General features: G+C 38.6%; 1 protein-coding gene and 1 long non-coding RNA gene across 2 annotated transcripts; both read right to left on the bottom strand.

Annotated features, from left to right (window-relative positions):
* Positions 1 to 3,100: 3,100 nt before the first annotated feature.
* LOC129350959 (uncharacterized) lies at positions 3,101 to 6,678 on the bottom strand. The gene is made up of 3 exons (XR_008604559.1): positions 6,340 to 6,678; positions 5,016 to 5,164; positions 3,101 to 3,602 (listed from the first exon to the last, which is right to left on the bottom strand). It is a non-coding gene; the product is annotated as an uncharacterized LOC129350959 (long non-coding RNA).
* A 2,148-nt stretch (positions 6,679 to 8,826) lies between these two features.
* actr1b (actin related protein 1B) lies at positions 8,827 to 21,084 on the bottom strand. The gene is made up of 11 exons (XM_023296522.3): positions 20,880 to 21,084; positions 19,207 to 19,271; positions 18,944 to 19,019; positions 16,114 to 16,239; positions 15,908 to 16,032; positions 15,037 to 15,253; positions 14,564 to 14,656; positions 14,301 to 14,475; positions 13,677 to 13,738; positions 12,256 to 12,296; positions 8,827 to 11,516 (listed from the first exon to the last, which is right to left on the bottom strand). The coding sequence occupies exons 1-11, from the start codon at positions 20,925 to 20,927 to the stop codon at positions 11,414 to 11,416; spliced, it is 1,131 nt and encodes a 376-aa protein (XP_023152290.1). The 5' UTR covers positions 20,928 to 21,084; the 3' UTR covers positions 8,827 to 11,413.
* Positions 21,085 to 22,379: the final 1,295 nt, after the last annotated feature.

Raw genomic sequence — 22,379 nt, 5'->3', positions numbered from 1 at the left:
AGTCTACTAGTAGTTGAAGGCATTGATCAAACTGTTACCTTCTGATCTTCACAAACTTTACTGTTCAGTGAAGAGATCAAAGTTTATTGAGGATTTCTAAAAACCCACAGGTAAAGGTCTGAGAAGAACTCAGATGGATGGTCTAAATGTGAAATCAAGACTCATGGTCACAAGTTTTAAGGCTTCTGTTAACCAGAAAGTTTCAAACTAACAGAAGAAGTACTGAGAAACTTTTTAAAATTTCAGCCTCAGACTGGTCGGAAGGTTCACAAACTAACAGAGAAGTACTCAAGAACTATAGATTTCAGTCCTCAGACAGTCCTGAAGGTTCAAACTAACAGAGAACTACTCAAGAACTTATAAGGTTTTCAGTCCTCAGACTGTCGAAAGGTTCAAACTAACAGAGAACTACTCAGGGAACTTAGAAGATTTCAGTCCTTGGACTGTCCTGAAAGTTCAATCTAACCAGGGAACTACTGTGGGACTTAGAAATTTCAGCCTCAGACTTCTGTGTGAAAGCTCAGGTCCTGAGGACTCGAGGAGGTTCTGGAGGCTTTGGAAAGTCTTGGAACTGTAGGGTTCCACCCTCAGAACAAAGGCTGAAGTCCAGCCTCCTGAGGAGAAAACGGTCGAGTCGAGACTCTGAGTTAAAAAAAAAACTCGAAAACGACAAAAAATAGATGATAAATGCGCAAAAAAAAGGAGAATTAGTATCTGAGCGAATAGCTCAGGGGATAAGAAGACAGACTACCAAGTGGAAGGTCGCAGGTTCAAGACCCGCCGATGGGCAAGTTTTCTTTCTTTGTCTTTGTCAGGATTTTGAGAAAACTTTAAGAAGTGTCTGGTCTTGAAACCAGCGACCTGCAGCTCCATAGGCAAAATCCTTAACTCCACTGAGCTACAGATCAGATAGAAAAGAAATAAATTCGTCGTCCCTTTGACATCGTAGTTCCTGAAGTGACCCACTTGGGCCGGAGCCAAGGCGGGAGTTCTGGGTGGAGTCCAGGGCGGAGAGTAGGCGGGGAAGGTGGGTGGCGGCTATCCCCCCTCCTCTAAGTCCCCCACCCTCCCCCCATCTACCACACACCTTCCCCCGCCCGACGAGTTCTTCGAGGTCCGCCACGAGTTCTTCGAGTCTCCAACGAGAGTTCTTTGAGTCGCCACGGAGTCTTTTGAAGTCTCGACTAGGTTTTCGCGAGTTTATTGAGTTTCCACCAGGTCGGAGCAAGGAACAGGTTGTCATGAAGAGGTGTTGAAGTCGCGTTCCAGGATGGAGTGTCCTTTATACGAGGCAACTAGAAGGAAGAGCACTAGAAGAGCAGTCCTTTAACCACCTCCATTAAATCCAGAGAAGAATGAAGGGAGGTCAACTTTTATCAACCTCCATCCAGATGTTCAACTTCATATCTTTACCTTGGACATTTTTAGCACCACTAAACCTTTAGTGTCACACTTTGTTATCCTTTATTAGGACTTTAATGGAATCCACCAGCAGATTTACTTTTTGTTGACAAACTTTATTCTTGTCATCGTGGGACTGCAGTATTTAAAACTGTTCTGTCTATTTGACCTCATGTTTATTAGTTTTAGTGGAGAAACTTATTTTAATTGTCCATTAATCTCTTAAAAACCAAATAATAAATTGGATTATTCAAGAGGTTTAAAGTTCTTACTTTGTCATATTTTAAATATGACAAAAAATATAAAAATAAAGCATCTTGAGACAATTTGACCTGTAATTGCTGTTATATAAATAAAATTGAATTAAAATTGTATGTATCTTGTAATGTTGGAGTAATTCAGCCATATATGTTGGAAAACACATTTTCTTTGTCCATTAATCTGTTGATTGTTTTCTCCACTAATTCATTTCTTGTTTTGGTTTATAAAATGCCAAACCCAAATATATTCAGTTTACTGTCATAAAAACCAAAAAGATTTACATTCATGATGCAGGAATCAGGCAGTTTTTCACTTTTTATCTTAGTTTAGTCAGAAAGATAGTTGATAATGTGTGAATTGTTGCAGCTTGTGAGCCGTAGAAGGTTTTAATCTTTGGGGCCGAGTGTCAGAAAACATTTAGAAACCAACATCAACAAAACACTCAACAAAGATCTGAACATCATTAAAGGGAATCCAACTTTTGCATGACAATGTCTAATTAAAGGACATTTATTTCCAACGTAAATGTGTGATATTCATCCTCTGGAGCTTTCTCTTCACATCATCTTCCACCTGGACTGGTTTGGTCGGGAGCATGTGCAACAAACATTTGAAAAACTGCACTTTAACATCAATGAATGACACTGAAGTTTAATCTCTACATAAATGAGACTGAGTCTGGATGTGCTGCTCTGTCATTAACTCCTAAGTTTAGGGAAAGTTCAAACTAAAGAGGACAGTTCAGATCAGACTTGAGAATGAGCTTATTTTGAACAAACATCTCAGACTTTCTGAGCTTCAGCACCTCTAGCAAGATATTTTAACAACAAGCAACTCAAGAGATCCAGAAGTTGGAGAGAGTTAGCTTTAGCTGAGCCAAAGAACATGTGGGACGCTAACCTAGCAAACATTTCAGACTTTTCTCTGTGAAATCTGAGAAATAATTTACTATTTAATGACAGAGCTACACATCTTAACTCAGTCTCATTAAAACAGACTCTAATTCAGTGTCATCCATCCATATTAAAGTGCAGTTACCTAAAATGTTTGATGCATGAGCTCCAACAAAACCTGTCCAGGTAGAAGGCCACTTTGACAAACAGGAAGTGGAAGATTCCAAGCAGATTTATAGAAGGGGGAACCGGACTGTACTAAGTGTGGTCAAGTATAGAGGGGTGTTTTGTGGGTTTTTAAGGCTGACAATGATTATTCGTGAGACATTTGGAGTAGATATTCATTTGCAGTAAATGAAAGTATTTAAAATCTTGGAGTTAAACTTAGAAGAACACAAACTCTAAAAGAAAACTTTGTTGATACGTTTTTGTTTTGTTTACAGATGTTAAGTTAAAGGAGTTTTATTCGTGATGTATAACCAATCAAATCACTCCAGAAGACAGAGCGACCACAGGTAGATAAAGGTTCAGAGCCAAAGTAGCACCATTTTTAAATGTATTTATTACCATAAATCAGTAAAAAATAAAATACTGATAATCAGTAAATCAGTCAGCCCACAATTACTACAATTCTACAATGTATGTCTCTTTCCTTTGACTTGTTATTTGTACAATATACGATGTATATGATGGTGTTTTTTCATACCAAAGGCTCTACTATGATGTTTTCTAACAGACATACGATGCTACTCTGGTTGTTCTGGCTCTGGGCTGCTGCACTCCTCCTCTGTTGTTTTCTGGATTGTACTCAGCTGCATGCCTTCGTCCATCCGGCCTCCGTTGACTCGTCCCGCCTGCCGTCTCTGGAGCTGAAGCTGGATTGGAACAGACCAAAGTACAGTCCAATCACGATGCCAGCTGCCTCTCAAAAGGCTCCTTCATCTGGCAGGTGGCAGCACTTCTTCTGAGGGGAAGCTGAGCTGGTCCAGCAGAACTTTGGAGATGTGTTCCAGTGGTTGGTGGATGTGTGGGGAGACAGAGAGGGACCTTTGAATTGTTCACAAAGGAAAACAGGGAACCCATTGGTAGTTTTAGTTTAGGGTGCTACTGAGGTGTGTTTTTGGGTTTTAAGAGGTGAACAGGAAGAGTTTTTTTTCCTATTGATTATCTTTTACTTTGTTCCTGGTTGGAATGCCCATCAATGTCAACATGAAGTTCACTTTTAGTTCTGTTTATTTATTTTTATTTTACTAACACCCATTTGCTTTTAACCCCCTCACATGTTGTGTTGTAAACTTGCTCTTTCAAATAAATACTTGTCTAACCCTCTAGAAACCAGCGTTTGGACTGTTTTTGTGTTGCTCCTCACCTACTACAGACAGCTGGGACATAACAACGCTTTGTGGACAAAAGGCTAAACTATGACATTTTTTGGGCGACATGCTATACTATGATGTTTTTAGAGTGACATGCTATAATATGACGTTTTTAGAGTGACATGCTATAATATGACGTTTTTAGAGTGAAATCCTATACTATGACATTTTTTGAGCGACATGCTATACTATAGGCTTTTTAAATTGACATATTACAATGACGTTTTTTTGTTTTAGTTTTTTTGTTTTTTAGCAACATATTATAAGAATTTGAACAGTTTTAAAAATTACTATACTTTTATTTGTGCAATGAAATATTATTCTAAGGCATTTTTTAGACGACATATTATACTCTGATGGTTTCTTGAAAAACATACTATTTTGACAATATACTGCACTATGACATTTTTACAACCACATATCATACATGACAATTTTAAGCAACATCCTATCACTTTGCGCTTTTTGAACCACATAATAAACTATGGGTTTTTATTTGCTGACATGCTGTACTATGAACTACAGGCCATGCTATGTTATTCCTGAAAAGTATACTATACTTTGACATTTTCTGAACTACATCCTATACTATGGCGTTATACACAGAGTGCTTTGGTTACATGTTGATTTATAATCTAGATTTTTTTCTGTTTTGTTTTTTGACGGGGGCTGCTCAGTGGTGTAGTGGTTAGCACTTTCACCTTGCAGCGAGAAGATCCCTGGTTCACGTCCCGGCTTTCCCGGGATCTTTCTGCATGGAGTTTGCATGTTCTCCCTGTGCATGCGTGGGTTTTCTCCGGGTACTCCGGCTTCCTCCCACAGTCCAAAAATATGCTGAGGTTAATTGATCATTCTAAATTGCCCGTAGGTGTGAATGTGAGAGTGATTGTTTGTCTCTGTATGTAGCCCTGTGACAGACTGGTGACCTGTCTAGGGTGTCCCCTGCCTTCACCTGAGTCAGCTGGGATAGACTCCAGCCCCCCTGCGACCCTAGTGAGGATTAAGCAGTGTATAGATAATGGATGGATGGATGTTTTTTGACGGGATTACCACAGACCTGACCGTGAACACCGTTGACACCCACCTGAGGGAGACGCTGCCTAAGATCTCAAGGCTGCTTGGTCGTGGTCTTTCTGGTCCTGCTCCAGAACGCCTTCATCAACTACATCTTCTTTTGAAAAGGCCCTCAGATGCTGCAATCTCTGACCTTCAGGAGGAACTGCTACTTTCACTCTGTAACGAGACGGTGGTTATTTTAAAGACCCAGCTCCTGGCGGCTTTGAGTGAAAGTTTAACATCCATCAAAACAGAACTACAGACAGTTAAATCTGAGCTGTCGGTCAGTATTTCAAACATCAAGTCCGACCCGGCTGCCCTAAAGCACGCTGTGGGTGAAACAGAAACTTCACTCTCCACATCACCAACGACATCGTCACACTCCAAAGCAGAGCACCTGTCTGCTGAACTTTTAAAAGTGGACTATAAATGTGAAGAATGTGAGCAGCAGCAGCCTGTGAGCAGCGGAACAGATGTGATCAGAAAGAAGTCATTTTCTTTTTTCTTTTCTTTCTGGTTGACTTGATGCTGTCAGATGCAGATGTTGGAGCTGATTCTGATCTTTCAGGATAAAAAGCTGCTTTTCCTTCACAGACTTTTCAGGAAATTATTCTCTCAGGTTTTCTCTGCTATTTATATTTTTATTATCTGTGATTATTTCATTATTTCATTATTGTAAAATAAAGTTTGAGGCATAAAGACTCATTTAGTTATTTTATTCCTGAAATCTTTGACGTAGCAGAACTAAACTTCCATTTTCCTTCTTGTACTTCTGATACTAGAACTAAACGTATCTTCAACACGGATCATCTGGTTTGAATCAATCAGCTGCAACATCACAACAACAAATGAGACAATTTTCAACAAATTAATGAAACTGATGTCATTTAAAACTATCAGTCTGTTTTAGTATCAAATTAAAGCTGATTACTGACAACTAGAACATTAACGTTACTGTTTTAATCACATTTAAGTTTCCTGAACGTTACATTAACGTCAACCAGCCACAGTTTCATGAACTTAATGAACCACATTACAGTAACACAACACACTTCAGCTGTTTACATGAAACTCAACACAAACATCGCTAGCTTAATGCTACGTTAGCTTAATGCTACGTTAGCTTAATGCTACGTTAGCTTTAATCAGGCTAGGACTGAGCAGCTAGCTCGGTTAGCATCGCTAACATTAAAGCTAATATTTACTGGATGCTAACTCTCTTCTCTGGTCAACACACACAGAAATAAACTCCACCAACATCTGGAGTGCATGACACACATTATATCTGACACTAAAGCTGCATATAAAGTGCATTAAAAGCGGCACCGATACGAAAATAAACATTTACTTACCAAACTATCAGAGTCCTTTCAGTGTCTGCTGGTAGAATCAGCCGAAGGTATAAAACTGGTTAAAACAAGCCAACGGGCAGGAAAACTGTCTGTGGAAAAGGTTCTGCTGCTGCACCGATAAATAAACCAACAGTTATTATATCAGAATTAATCCAAACGAGGAGAGCAGAGTCTCTGCTGCCTCTCCTCCATAGGACCTGTCAATCATTCCAGGCCAGACTGTCAATCAAGTAGCCCCGCCCCGTGGCTTCGCAAAACTTTAACGCTCTATATAAAAATCAATATTGATTTATTTTAAGATCGGCCACCTGATCTCTCATTTTGACCATGAAAACTAACGAAAAAAAATTATATCCTGTCTGTACACCGTACTCTGTTTGGCTCCACCCTTGCTGAAATAGACCTTGCTAAAATAGGCTGATGACCACTTCCGGTCTCAGAAAATGAAAAAACGGACCTTTTTCCGTTTGTCGCTTACTGATTTTACTTTCTTGTTATTCTAAATATAAAACGAAAATCAAAGCATTTTTTAAAAAAATCGTATATCCCTTTTTGATCATGAAAAGGAAAAATGCCTTATATTTCAATTTTAATTTTTGTATTTTATAACGAAAATCAAATAACCACTCGATTTTTGTTTTTCAATACCCGTTTCAGAACGGAAAATCCAATTACCAGATCCGTACACGGACCTATTACATTAATATTATTTGTTGAATATGATTTTTTTTAACATATTTTGTTCATATTTATCATAGTGTAATGATATATTGTAACTCATATTTCTCATAAATTCTGAATATTTTTTTGAATATTTTTAAATTGTGTTTAGTACAAACATCTAACTGATAAACATTCTTTTTTTTTAAAATTAATTTGTTGATTTATCAGATGCATTACTGATATAGTTCTGGTTTAATATCAATATTTTCTGATACTTGAGGTGATATTTTCCTAATAATTATCCTGAACTTGTGTTGTTGATGTATGTAAATCTACTGTAGCTGAGCTCAGATGTAAACGGAGGATTAATGCTTCTTCCTCCTGGATTACTTCTGTAGAGCGTCGCTAAAATCTGCTTATTCTGGTTTATTGTTCCAGACTTTTATTGTGAAATCCTGAAGTCGCTTTAATGTCAAACTGAGCTGCAGAGAAAATAGAGAAATAAAACAAGAAGCAGCTGTCAACACATTTACGAGGTGAAAAGATGAATATTAACAGAAAAATCTTTTCTAGAGAAATCTGATGCTGTCAGACTGACACCTGCTGGAGAACAGACAAACTGCACCTTTAGTTATGAGAGAACTAAAAAAATCTAATAAATCTGATTAAAATCCAAACAAACCTCCTCAGAACCATCTAGTTCTTCATCTCCAGTATCTTTATCAATGATCAGAGTTCTACCTTCAGACTGGGAATATTTCCAGAGTTCCAGGTCCTTGAAGTCCATAGAGGAGAACGTTTCCTGGAGAAAGTTCTAGAGTAGACCTACTGACAACTGTAGAAAGTTCTAGAGTAGACCTACCGACAACTGGAGAAAGTTCTAGAGTAGACCTACCGACAACTGTAGAAAGTTCTAGAGTAGACCTACTGACATCTGGAGAAAGTTCTAGAGTAGACCTACCGACAACTGGAGAAAGTTCTAGAGTAGACCTACCGACAACTGGAGAAAGTTCTAGAGCAGACCTACCGACAACTGGAGAAAGTTCTAGAGTAGACCTACTGACAACTGTAGAAAGATCTAGAGTAGACTTACTGACATCTGGAGAAAGTACTAGAGTAGACCTACCGACAACTGTAGAAAGTTCTAGAGTGGACCTACCGACAACTGGACAGTTGTTACTCTAGAACTTTCTCCAGGGGACGTTCTCCTCTGGACTTCAAGGACCTGGAACTCTGGAAATATTCCCACTATGAAGGTAGAACTCTGATCATTGATAAAGTTACTGGAGATGAAGAACCAGATGTTCTGAGGTTTGTTGGGTTTTATATTGAATAGCAGACCTTAATCTTGTGTAGAAACCGTTAAACATCTGCAACTGAAAGGATTTTGGAGGAAAAATGGTCCAAAATTTCAGCGAGACTCAAATATTATTGGTTTATATTTGAAGCTTTGAAGCAAAAACACCAACCAGAAGTTATTTCTGCTGAAAATGTTTGATGCCAGGAATGTAGTTACTCCACCCACACAGGAATTGTACATGTATTGATGTTTTTATTGATTTAATGGTTGAAAAAGTTGTTTTTTGTTGGGGTATTGTTCAAGTATATCGTGCATATATGTAGAATCAGACGCCTGGTGTCTAATAAATGTCTAAAAAACCTCAATTTCTGTTGGATGAACCTAGTTTTTCATATTGTTGTATATTTACCAACCTTAGTCTTCATGTTTCTGATGCTAAACTGTACGTGTAACTCAATAAAAAGTGCAGAAACTGACTTTGTTAATGTGAAATCATCAGATAAATGAAGGAGGAGACGTCCGAGCAGCAGCCATTAACTTATTTATTATACTGAATTTACGAAAAGTAAAAGCAAACACTTGAATAAACAGTTTTGTACATTTTTAGTTCGTTACCGATGGATCTGGTGGTTGTTCTGAAAAGCATTCCGCTGTACACGAGGCTGAAGATGCTTCACAACTGCTCCTCATTTTTTTTTAAACATTTGATCTTTTTTAAAAACACCAGAAGCAGGACGACGTGGACGCTCCGGACCTGAAGGCAACGCGACACCTTCACTGCCCCGGAGATGCAGGGAAATCAGAGTTTACTAGAGAGGAAGGAGGGAATATTACAAAACCTCGGGTCTGATCCAGAGTCTTCTGCTCACCGCTAACCGAACATGCAACCGAGCTGCGATTTATTAGCCGAATGGACGAACATTTACAGGATTATTTAACCTCCCATCACTGACTCTGCATCACGGAAACTTTACACTCAGCTGTAGCTTCAAGGAACGTCTGGAAAAACCTCCTGAACCATAGAAAACACAGAAGTTAGCCTCTGAGTTAGCATCTGCAGCTAACAGCCGCCATTCAGGCAGCCAAAGAAGTGATGGCAAATTCATGAAAACTATGGTGTTTTACAGGAAAATGACAGTTTATAACTTCTTTAATGTAAAGATGTTTTGTTTTTCTTTGCTATAAATGACAGTAAACTGAATATTTTGGGAGTTTTGGACTGTTGGTTAGCTTAAGACACCTCCATTTTAGGGTTAGCATCCGGAAACAGCAGTTTTATTAGGGCAAGCAGAGTCAAAAAAGTGATCACAAATCACTATGGCTGACTAAATTTGTTTTAAAAGAAAATATCAGTTTTAGCTTCTTAAATGCAAAGTTGTGCTGATTTTCTTTGCCGTAAATGACAGTAAACTGAATATTTTGAGGGTTTTAGACTCTCGGTTAGCTCAGGACGCCTCCTTCATATTTGCAAACTACTGGAATTGATTAGTTGTGTATTTACAGAAGATTAACATTAAACTTACCAACATTTTGAGTTTTGAACTTTTTAACAGTAAAGATGGTTTGATTTTCTTTGCCATGAATGACTGTAAAATGAGGATTTTGGGGTTTTTGGACTGTCGGTTACCTTAAGACGCCTCCTTCATAACTAAAGCTACTGGAATTGATTCAATTTGTCAATTTAAAAACAACTAAATGTAAGAAAAATCAACAGGAACAAAAACACCAACAAAGTAGTATTTTAGGGAATTTTGTGGTAATTTGCTTGAATTTGAATGTGTAAAATTGATCCAAAATGTGTTTTTGCTGCACACGAAGAGTTTTAATGATTTCTGCATCTTCAAATCTCAAGAAAACGTCAAAAACTGAACTGATTTGTCGATTTATAGCAACTAAATGTAAGAAAAATCAACCGAATGGAAACAAAAACACCAACAAATCAATTTTTGTTTGAATTTGAAGCATTAAAATGGAGCTGAAATGTGCTTCAATGATTTGTGCATCTTCAAATCTCAAGAAAACGTCAAAAAATGAACTGATTTGTTGATTTAAAACAACTACACGTGGATAAATCAACCAAATGGGAACAAAACACCAAAGAACCAAAGATTTTTAGTGCTTTTTGTGGTATTTCTTTTAAATTTGAAGCTTTAAAATGGAGCTGAAATGTGTGTTTTTGTTTCACATCAAGAGTTTAAATGATTTAAAACAATTTAATGTAAGATACATCAACTAAATGGGAACAAAAAACCAAAAAAACTAAGTTTTTCAATGCAATTTGTGGCATTTCTTTTAACCTTCCAGCAGTAAAATGGACATAAAGAGTTCTAATGATTTGTTCATCTTCAAATCTCAAGAAAATGTCAAAAACTGAACTGATTAGTCGATTTAAAACAACTAAATGTGGATAAATCAACCAAATGAGAACAAAAACACCAACAAACCAGAGTTTTTCAGGGTATTTTGTTTAAACTTGCAGCAGTAAAATGGATCTAAACGTGTTTTAAAGGTTGGTGTAACAGGTTTGTGTTGAATCTACGTCGCTGGGGTCAGAGTTAACCTGAAGCAGAGTCATTTAGAAAATAAAACTAGATGGAGGCGTTTCTTCCAGGTGGTTTTAATCCGTCAGCTGAGACAAAACGCCGACATAAAACTGAACATGTTCCTGTCGTTCCGTGGTGATAAAGACAGAAGAATGATAAATTAACCGCTTCATAACTGCAGTTTATAATACAGAGCCGATCTCACCAACTAGCTATGAACCTGCAAAAAAAAACTACAAAAGAGACATCAAATAAAAATCTTCGGTCTGGAATGGAAACTTCAACGAAAAAAACAAACAAACATTCAGGTTTATTGACATGTCATGATACTGTGAAGCTCCAGGGCTTCGAAGGCGACACCATACTGGACTAGAGAACGTGAGAAGAACAAGAGTCCACAGTGCTGCTCTGCCCTCGGTACCCAGGAACTAATGGAGAAACATGGAAACTGCACCTGAGCAGGTGAGTTCCTGGTGTTTGAAGCAGTCGGGTGGATGCAGGATGCAGATGGCCCCAGATGTTGGGGGTCTCCAGCTGTCTGGGGGTCTGAGGGCAGGTCTGGTCCAGACTAGAAGGTCTTCCTGTGGATGGCTCGAGCTCTGTCCTCCTCGTATTCTCTCTTGGACACCCACATCTTCTTAAAGGTGTCCAACGACGCCAAGATGGAGCCGCTGATGGAGGAGACAAACGCAGGTTATTGATTATCAGGGTCGAGACCCAACGGTGGGTTTATTATTATTGTATAAACAGGAAGTGGTGTCTAGCTCTCCTGAACATGCTCCAATCTGCCTGAAACTTTACATGTATGATCAGAGTCCGGCCTTCACCAGATACATAGGTCGAAATACACTCTCAGTCGCAGCGCCACCTGGTGGACATGCTTGGATTCACTGACCCATAAGGATCCATTCAACACTGCTTGCAGCTTTAATTACGTAGTATTTTTCTGTCGCATATAAAATTGCAATTTTGAAGGCCAAAAAATACTCAAAAACACGTGAAAATTTGGACACACATCAGGACCGGTGAAAAATGTTATGTTTTAGGGGAATTGTACACTTGTGGGCCAAAATGGTTCCATAGCGCCCCCTGGAAAATTTCAACCAGGAACAATGGCCAGTTACCTACAGCTAGGATATTTAGTACACACGTAACTCATCACGACGCACAAAAATTTAGGTCACAACCACACCTAAAACACAACAAGAAGTTGGCCATTTTGAATTATGTGTCATATTTTTGACCAATTTTTGCCCATTTTCAAAAGCTTTAAACTCAAATAGGGTTACCCTGACAGAGCTGAAATTCGGCCAGGATGTACTCCAGGCATGGGTGATCAAAAGCTATCAAAATGCTCCGCAAAAGTCTGAGGGCGTGGAAATGGCGGGCGGCGGAATTTCAGTTTCTTACCCGATCCATGTGGAGTAGAGCCTCTCCTGGGGAGCAGAGATCTACGGAGGGAAGAAAAACCAAAAAGGTCACAAAAACTCAGATATAAAGAGAAATAAAGTCCACTGGATCCAACCACAGCTCAGTTTAAACTTCTACTGACGGTTTAGTAACAAAACTGAGTTAAACAAACATTTAGAACCCATTTAGATGAACTGATTAAAGCTGGTTTAAAATTTAAAACTAATTTTGAGCCAATTTTTAATGATTTACAACCAATTGCTGATTCATTTTTGACCAGTTTCAGTCATTTTCATCAAATTTCATTTAATTTATGACAAACTCTTTTAGTTATTTTGGTCAGTTATAGACATCGTGACCAACTTTAAACAACTTTTAATTCATTTATGACCATTTTATAATTTATTTGTGGACAGTTTTAGTAATTTTTGAACAATTTCTGATTGATTTACAACCAATTTTTAAATTCATTTATGACCAGTTTTAGTGATTTTGAAGATTTCTCAAGGATTTTTGACTCATTTTGGATCAGTTTTAGTCATTTTTAGCACATATTAAAATGATAAAAAACTGATAAAATACATATTTATATAATAGTTTAGTGGCTGCACAGTGGTGTAGTGGTTAGCACTTTCTCCTTGCAGCTAGAAGATCCCTGGTTCACGTCCCGGCTTTCCCGGGATCTTTCTGCATGGAGTTTGCATGTTCTCCCTGTGCATGCGTGGGTTTTCTCCAGGTACTCCAGCTTCCTCCCACAGTCCAAAAATATGCTGAGGTTAATTGATCATTCTAAATTGCCCGTAGGTGTGAATGTGAGAGTGATTGTTTGTCTCTGTATGTAGCCCTGTGACAGACTGGTGACCTGTCTAGGGTGTCCCCTGCCTTCACCTGAGTCAGCTGGGATAGACTCCAGCCCCCCATGACCCTAGTGAGGATTAAGTGGTGTATAGATAATGGATGGATGGATAATACTTTAGTCAACAGCCAATAAAAAAAGAGCATTTAAATGTATTCAGGCTTCTGAAATTGGAGGTTTCATTCAGATTTAGGTTTTGTAGGTTTGATTCTTTGCACTTGTCTGATTTTCATGCACAGATTCGTGGAAATATTCAGAAATCTCTGTGTAAATGTACACATATTTGTGCACATTATATAATAATTGTCCATGTAACTTTACAGATTAATGCACACGTTTATATTTTCTTTTACAAATTTTATCAAACTGTCACATCTGAATTCATGTTTTCTTTTAAATCTTGCAAATCAAATGACACATTTAAACATGTTTCACATCTTTACAACATGTTTGCGTTTAATTTTACTCCAATAATCCCCATAATGCTCCAGTTAGAGGTGAATAAAACGCCGTCAGATCCAGCAGACAGAAGTCATCAACCTATTTTATATAAACAGAAATTCACCTTGATCTTCACGTCTTTGGGTGCCAGTTTCTTGACTTCAGTTAGTAGCCTCTCTCCAAAACCTGCAGGAAAAAACACAAAAACATCAGAATTATTAAACATTCTTTGGGATAACATTAAATGAAAGTCTTCCTTTGTGTCTGGAATGAAGAAAATGTAAATAAACTGATGATTTACAGCTTTTAAAAATACAGATTATAGACGTTTATGGACCAGTAGACCTGAAATTCATGTTTCTTTAAAAAAAGAAACACCAAAAATACAGTTTATCAGCCACAGATGATTTATTTTGGATCCGTTTAAGTAAATTTTCGCATTTTGATTCATTTATGATCTACTGTAGTCATTTTTAAGACTTTCTGAGTCATTCTGGACAAATTTGAGTCAACTGGGGACGCCAGCAGCTCAGACAGGAAGTGGTCGGCCACGTAAAATCCCATGCTGAGGAGCACCAACTTTCTGATGTCCAGCAGGTCCCAGATGTGGCTGCATTCTGAGAAGAAATGAGGTATTTTCACCAACTATGAAGCAGCTGAATGCAGCCTTGACCCTGAATATTGGTCCTCAGGTTTGGAGCTGTAAACGTTCTGCTGTCTGGATAACTCAGAAGCTTCCAGCACCGACCTTTGATGAGCGTGGAGCCTCCACACAGGACGATGGTGGAGAACAGTGTGCGTCTCAGGTCCATGTCGGACTTCTGGATAGCGTAGGCCAGAACCTCGTGGATCCCCGAACTCTCGTCTCCGATCAGGTCGGGTCTGAAGAGCAGCTCTGGAGCTCTGAACCTCGCCGGACCGATCTGAAGACGCAAACAGGGTTTATAACGTCTCAGATCATCAGAGAACGTCTCATCAGGCAGATTTATCTCTGGACGTTTGAGGACTCACATTTAAAGTGCTTCCATCAGGCAGGACGTACTGAGCTTTCTCTGTTTCTAGAGTCTCGTCCTTTTGTGGGTTCAGAGAAAGATAACAGGCTCTCTGTGGAGAAACAACAAATCAAACATTACATTTTTATTCACAAAACTTCTACCTTTGTGTCTCTTTGTGGTCATTTTGTGTCTCTTTGTGGTCATTGTGCGTCTGTTTGTGGTCGTTTTATGTCTCTTTGTGGTCGTTGTGCGTCTGTTTGTGGTCGTTTTATGTCTTTTTGTGGTCTTTTTGTGTCTGTTTGTGGTTGTTTTGTGTCTTTTTGTGGTCGTTTTGTGTATCTTTGTGGTCATTGTGCGTCTGTTTGTGGTCGTTTTGTGTCTGTTTGTGGTCGTTTTGTGTCTGTTTGTGGTCGTTTTGTGTCTCTTTGTGATCATTTTGTCTCTTTATAGTTGTTTTGTGTCTCTCTGTGGTCGTTGTGCGTCCCTCACCTCTTTGACGGTACGAACCACCTCGAACTCGGCCGACGTGTTGAAGTTGTATCCTTCTTTGCGCAGCAGCAGCCGCAGGTATCTGGACACGTCTCGGCCGGCGATGTCGACCCGCATGATGGAGTGCGGGATGGCGAAACCCTCGTAGATGGGAACCACGTGGGTGACGCCGTCGCCGGAGTCCAGCACGACGCCGGTGGTTCGTCCCGTAGCGTACCTGAAGCAGACAGCAGACTGAATCAGGATCATTTATCTCTGTGTGGATGTTTCTGCGATAAAGGTCAGACTGGAAAAGGTCAGAAACTGTGTCTGGTTCCTCTGATTCATGGAGTTCTGACACCGAAGGAGCAAATACAAGCAGCTGAAGTTCAACGTTGCTGTTTCAGAGCTCGTTTTTCTGGTTTATAGTCTGTCAGACAGCATGGAAGAGGGTTCTGAAGGCAAAATCCAGCCAAATTGCCTGGATTTTGGTTGATTTTTTGTGAAGGTTCTTAAAGAAACTTTTTTAACATTTCTTTTTTTCCCACCAAAAAATGTTCAAAGATTTCCCAAAAATATTGAAAATAACTTTAAAACGGGTCAATCTTGACCCGCCGGACGACATGACGGTTAAAACTGAGTATGGCTTTAAAGGGTGTTTTAAGAATTAGCTGAAATGTTGTGTGTAAATATTGTAGCTGTTTTGTGTTTTTACGGCATTATCACAGAATTATTGGACATTGTTTATGTAATTATGAGAGTTTTCCTTCAGAAAACAGTCCCTTCAGGCAGAAATGTCAGCTGAGCAGGTGTTGATGCTGCTTCTGCTGCTCATAAAGTGGGTTTTGGGTGAAAGCTGTGCTGTAAAACATGAAAAACAGCGAGTTCTTACAAGCTGAGCACAGCCTGCATGGAGATGAAGAGCGCCGGGACGTTGAAGGTCTCAAAGAAAACCTCGGCTGCTTTCTCCCTGTTCTTGCTGGGGTTCAGAGGAGCTTCAGTCAGCAGCACAGGATGCTGGAAGAGGTCAGAAAGCACAGACTGTTGGATCACTGGAGCGCTGATAAAACATCTGCAAACGTCTGGAGAAGATCTCACCTCCTCGGAGAAGGTCTGCAGCTGCTCCTTGGAGTAGACGTACTGCCAGATCCTCTCCATGTCGTTCCAGTCCTTCACAATGCCGTGCTCCATCGGATATCTGACCGACAACAAGCCCCGGTGCTCCTGGTGGGCAGAAACACAGCAGATGTTTGGATTTTTACCACCTTTACATCTCTGTGGGCTCACATGCTTCACAAGCTGAAAGAAACTGAACAACCTGCAGCAGCAGAGACAGAAAAGTCACATGATACCTCAGCTAACGTTAGCCAGGAGGCTCAAAGAGACACAGTAGGAAGCTTATCTGATCTGATCTGATCTGATGGAGAATCATGTGTCCTGCTGCTCTTTAAGTCCAATAAAACCAGAACTAACAGCGAATGAAGCTCAGTTTTAGGCCTGGAAACTTCATAAGCAGGTTGCACATGTGGAAGGAATGTTAATTATACAGTCAGATCAGTGTGTTTTCAACATCATTTATTTGTTTTTACACGGAAAATTTGCAATGAGGGCATGTCAGAATCATTTTTGTGGCCTTTTGAGGCTTCATGAAGGGTCAATAACTTTCAAATCTGCTACCGAATTCCTGATTACTGCAATTAATATCAAAATCTAGAGACAAAACTCAACCAGATTTAAGATTTCACAACTTTGAACTGGTCTAACCTGATGGAGACTGTTTGGTCTGACGTGTTTGACCTTTACTGAATGTTTACTGAGAGTCGGCTCCAAATTAACTGATGCCCTTGTATATATTGTAAATATTATTACTATTGTTCTATTATTCTTTTATTCTTATCACTATGTCTACTGTTACATAAGCTGCTGTAACAATGTAAATTTCCCCTGGAGTGGGGAGAAATAAAGAACTTTATCTTATCTTATCTTATCTAAAGAAGTCAACAGTGTAGCTCTGTTTTGTTTGAACTTTGCAAACAAGATGCTCAACATCAAATGACCAAATGGGACAAAAACAAGCAAAACATAACCACAAATAGACAAATGGGCAACAAAAAGGTTCAAAATGACCAAAATCAGACACAAAATGCTCCAAATATTGCACCAAACAACCAAAACAGGACAAAAACAGCGAATAATATAGGTAAAATGTTATATGAGAGACAAAAGAGGCTTAAAATGACCACAAAAAGACAAAACACTGACAACATATTCAATGTTTACTGAACTTTTACTTGGTTGATTCAAAACCAACAAAGTGTCAAAGAAGTTGTCGGCGTGGCTGCATTTTGTTCAAAAAGTCGAGTGTAGAATTTGCAAAAAAACACAGCAAACGACCAAAACGGGAAAAGAACATACACGAAGAGACACAAAATTTACAGTATGAGGCATAAAATGATCAAAAAGGAACAAAAACAATAACACAAAGAGAAAAACTGCCAACAACATTTTACTTTTAATGCTTCCTGAACAATGATTATGGAGTCAACTCCAAACTAACTGATGTCAAAGAAGCCGTCAGTGGACTGCAGTCATATCAAACGGACAAAAACACGAACGTAAACTTTGCAAAGAAAATTTAAATGACCACGAAAAGACTAGCTGGCAACAGAGAGGTGCAAAATGACTAAAAATCGGACACAAAATGACCCAAATGCTGCACAAAACAACCAAGATGGAAGAAAAAACAACCGTAAATTGACGTAGAATGACCATAAAGAGACACAAAATGCACAATATGAGACACAAAACACACAAAATGGAAGAAAAAACAACCATGAAGATGTGCCAAATGACCACAAAATAAACAAAATGAGACAGAAAAGAGACATAAACAAAGAAACATAAAATGACCACAAAGAGAAAATCTGGCGACAGAGGTAAAAAATGACTAAAATCAGACACAAAATGTCCCAAAAGGGACAAAAACAACCAAAATGGGAGAAAAAACCCAACCATAAATCAACGTAGAATGATCGTAAAGAGACCAAAAATGCACAATGACGCACAACACGACCAAAATGGGAGAAAAAACAACCATAAATAGACACAAAATGTCCCAAACGTTGCAGAAAATGACCAAATGGGACAAAAAACAAGCCTGAAAATGTGTAAAATGACCACAAAAATAAACAATACGAGCCAGAAGAGACGTAAACAAAGAAACATGTAATGACCACAAAGATACAAGTGAAAGTGAAGAAAAGTGGCACAAAACAACCAAAATGGGAGAAAATACAACCATAAATTGATGCAGAATGACCATAAAGAGACACAAAATGTACAATATGAGACACAAAACAACCAAAATGGGACAAAAAAACAACCATAAAGAGACATAAAATGTCCCAAAAGTGGCATAAAACAAAAAAATGGGAGAAAAACCAACTATAAAGATGTGCAAATTGACGACAAAATTAACAAAACGAAACAGAAAAGAGACGTAAGCAAAGAAAGGGAAAATGACCACAAAGAGACAAACGTCTAATTTAACATTTTACACTGCAGACTGTGACGATCAGCTTAAAGCGCAGGAATACGATGAAGTATTTGGTTTGATACTGCAGTAAACAGTACCTGTAGTATGTACTATAACAGCTAGCTGCTAATGCTAATGCTAAGTGACCAGAGACGTCTGTTGAATCACTGCAGAACCTTTTCCACTAAACCCACCACAGACCAGAATAACACACGTAACCACGGCAACCGTACACAAATGTGGCAGCAGCTGTGGGCAGAGATGTTTTAAAGACAGAAAAAAAGGTTGCTTTGACCTAAATAGCTACAAATTCTCACCAAAAACCGACATCAGGAACCAAAATGAACACCATTAGCTGCTGAGAAACATACAGGAAGTGAAGTTTTTATTTACCTCTGCTTTGGGTCCGATAAACAGATCTCCCTCCAGAGCTCCGGCCATCACTCGGACATGTTTAGGACGCCCGACGCTGCACACAAACAGACACACAATTCAAAATACAACACAAACCAGCAGCAAGTGGACTTTAACGACCCTCTGTTAATCAATGGAGACACTTATTGGGTCAAACAACTGAAAACACACTAAATAAATCAGATTTGTGCTCTAGACAGCTGTGTTTTTGGGTGAATAAAGATCCTCTGAAGGACACTTACTAGTTGGGGAAACAGTATTTGGGGATCTGGTCTCCTGCGAAGCCGGCCTTGATGACCCCTGAACCCTGCAGGAACAAACGGACATTTAAAGTCAGCATCACAGGACTGGAGCTGAAATAAGAGTTAGTCATGAGATGAAGCCTCCAGCAGGAACTGTTCTACACTCTCAACACACTGTCTGTCTGAACAGCCCACGGTGTGAACAGTTATTTCTACAACGTCCAGCTGGAAACTGGTGAGAAATGCACCAAAACGTCCAGAAACTTTAATTTCCCCAAAACCAAAGGGGATAAAATCTGAATGAAAGTTCTCTCAGCACATTGTGACCAAAACCACAGGAAGATTTAGTAAAAGAATCCATTCATATCAAAATTCTTGAACAGTGGCATCATCTATCCCTGTATAAACCTCAATTTTCTTGATTTTTGTCCACAAACTAGCAGCAAAAACAACCTGTTAGCAGGTGCAATTTTTTTTTAAATGTCAGGAATAATCTGCAACGTTCATCCAAAACAATCTCTTCCTGAAGAAAACTTTAAAAAGCAGCAGGTAGAAGAACTCAGCTGCTGTTTGGTGAGGAAAACTGTCCTCGACTTTGACAAACTCTAATGTTGAACTCATGAGTTCCTCTGACTTCTATTAGAAATTTTAGCTCTAAAACCATTAAAATGTACTAAATTATATCACGTGTTTTCTAACATGGTGTTCCAAACTTTTTACACACAGTTACTAAATCTGACAGCTGTGATTTCAAAGTCTACATGTTGACTACATTTTTAGATTTCATTTTAAATTCTGAACCAAAAAAATCTGACAGTAGATTTAAAAGGCATGTTGTGGGGTTTAAAAAAAAAAAATCATCACAACGACACCATTTATCAACCAGAAACTGATTCTCCAGAACCAAAACATTCATTTAGTTTTCAGGTTGAACTGCAGGCAGTGTTTTCACAGACAGACTTAGAGGAAAACCAAAGCTACTGGATGAACAAAATAAACACAGCATGGCTCAGAAACAGTGAACAGAGGAGGAGGTTGTTGGAGATCCATTCAGCATGGAGAAACATCTTTCTACATCTGGTTCCTAAAACAAGCCACTTCTTTGGGTAATAACTGTGTAAATACAGGATGTATATATGAATCTATCAGCTATAAGAACTGTGTAAATACAGGATGTAAATATGAATCTATCAGCTATAAGAACTGTGTAAATACAGGATGTATATATGAATCTATCAGCTATAAGAACTGTGTAAATACAGGATGTATATATGAATCTATCAGCTATAAGAACTGCTCTGATTACAGCTGATAGATTCTGGTGTAGCTTTAGATATTGATTGGTAATATCAGCTGACTGTGTGGCTGCTGTTTATGTGTGAAGCTAATAGGATGACAGCTCGGCTAATGCTAACTGATTATGATTATGAATATTCCGAGCTAACCTGTTAGCTAGCGTTAGCTCGGACAAACCACAGCGTATAAAACCAACAGGAGGAACGTTAGCACAGTTTACACACTGTCCGGTAACGTTAGCAGCTGCTGCATGTTTAACACAGCCACTAAATGTGATTTACGGTCAGCCAGGACACAATAGCTACCGGAGCTAGCCGCTAGCCGTTAGCCGCGGCCTCCTCGGTTTGGGTGTGGATGAATGACATCATCATACTCACATTATCGATCACCACCGGCTGGTTAGCTAAGATGTCATAGGACTCCATGACGGACTGAGGGTTCCTGGTGTGCTTCTACCGATCCGTGAGCGTCTTCCTCCCGGTGTGGTGTGTTTTTAACATGTACAGCAGATAACGCCCTGTCACCGCCGAGTCGACGCCGCCGCTCCGCTGTGCTGCTGCCGCTGACCGTCGGCCCGCCTCCCCTCCGCCACAACCACATCAGCGCGGCTGCCGTTAGACTGACGATAGAGCGGACCAATCACAGAGAAGAATGGTGTGATTGACAGGAGGAAAAGCCAATCATAGGGTTGGACAGAGAGGCCATGCGTCTGTTTGTCAACGGCAGCAGCAGCATCAACAGCAGCATCTGTCTGAGGGAATAAAGGAGCCAGTTCAACCTCCAGTAATGTTGATGATCAAACTGACCCATTTAAAAGTGAAAAAAAACTAAAATAAATTGTTAAATGTATTTTTGGCCTAATAAGTGCAATCAAACTTTATTTTTATTTTTATTTTTTCTGTTAAGCCACTTTTCCCTCATCTGTCACCCTTGTATATATTGTAAATATTATTACTATTGTTCTATTATTATTTTATTCTTATCACTATGTCTACTGTTACATAAGCTGCTGTAACAATGTAAATTTCCCCTGGAGTGGGGAGAAATAAAGAACTTTATCTTTATCTTATCTTTATCTTCATCAACATATAAAATGAAAATGATTCATTTCACATATTTGCATCCTGAACAGAAGATATCTTTAACCCTCCTGTTGTCCTCATTTACAGGCACCAAAAAATATTGTTTCCTTGCCTGAAAAAAATCCAAAAATTCAGCAAAAAAAATTCCAAAAATTTCAGAAAATTTGCAAAACCTTCAGGAAGAAAATTCCAATAATTCCTTATTAGTTTCCCTTGAAAGTTTTATTTTAACAAAATTCTCCAAATTTGGCAAGAAAATTCTTGTAAATATTTTCAAAAAATGAGTAAAAATCTTCCAAAAAAAATCCTAAAAATATCTAAAGTGATTACATACATATCAGTAAAACGTCTAATATTTCCTTTAAGAACATTCACATAAAAATGTTCTTAAGAAACATTCACCTCATCTGCACATATAAAAGCTAATATATTAATAATAAATGGCTTTAATCATCAAGTTTGGAGGTTCAAATGTTAATAAATTGGTAATTGGATGTTTTGATAATCAAAAAGGTGGGTTTTAATGGTAATATACAGTTAATAAAGAGTTTTAATCATGAAGTTTGCAGGATTAGATATTAATAATCAATGAATAAAGTCATTTATTGATCAAATCTGCACACAAAAATGTCACTAATCATCCATGACAAGTATTAATAAAGAGGTATGTTGATTAAAATGTTCAATATGTATGAATAAAGAGTTCTAATCACCAAATCTGCAGCTGTAAATGGTAATAATTTATATATAAATAGTTTAGTCTCCAAGTCTTCTGGTGTAATTGTTAAAATGCTA

This window comes from Amphiprion ocellaris, chromosome 17 (assembly GCF_022539595.1).
Source record: "Amphiprion ocellaris isolate individual 3 ecotype Okinawa chromosome 17, ASM2253959v1, whole genome shotgun sequence".
Lineage (NCBI taxonomy): Eukaryota > Metazoa > Chordata > Actinopteri > Pomacentridae > Amphiprion > Amphiprion ocellaris.
Note: the sequence above shows the minus strand (reverse complement) of the source record. Positions and strands in the feature narration are given on the sequence as shown.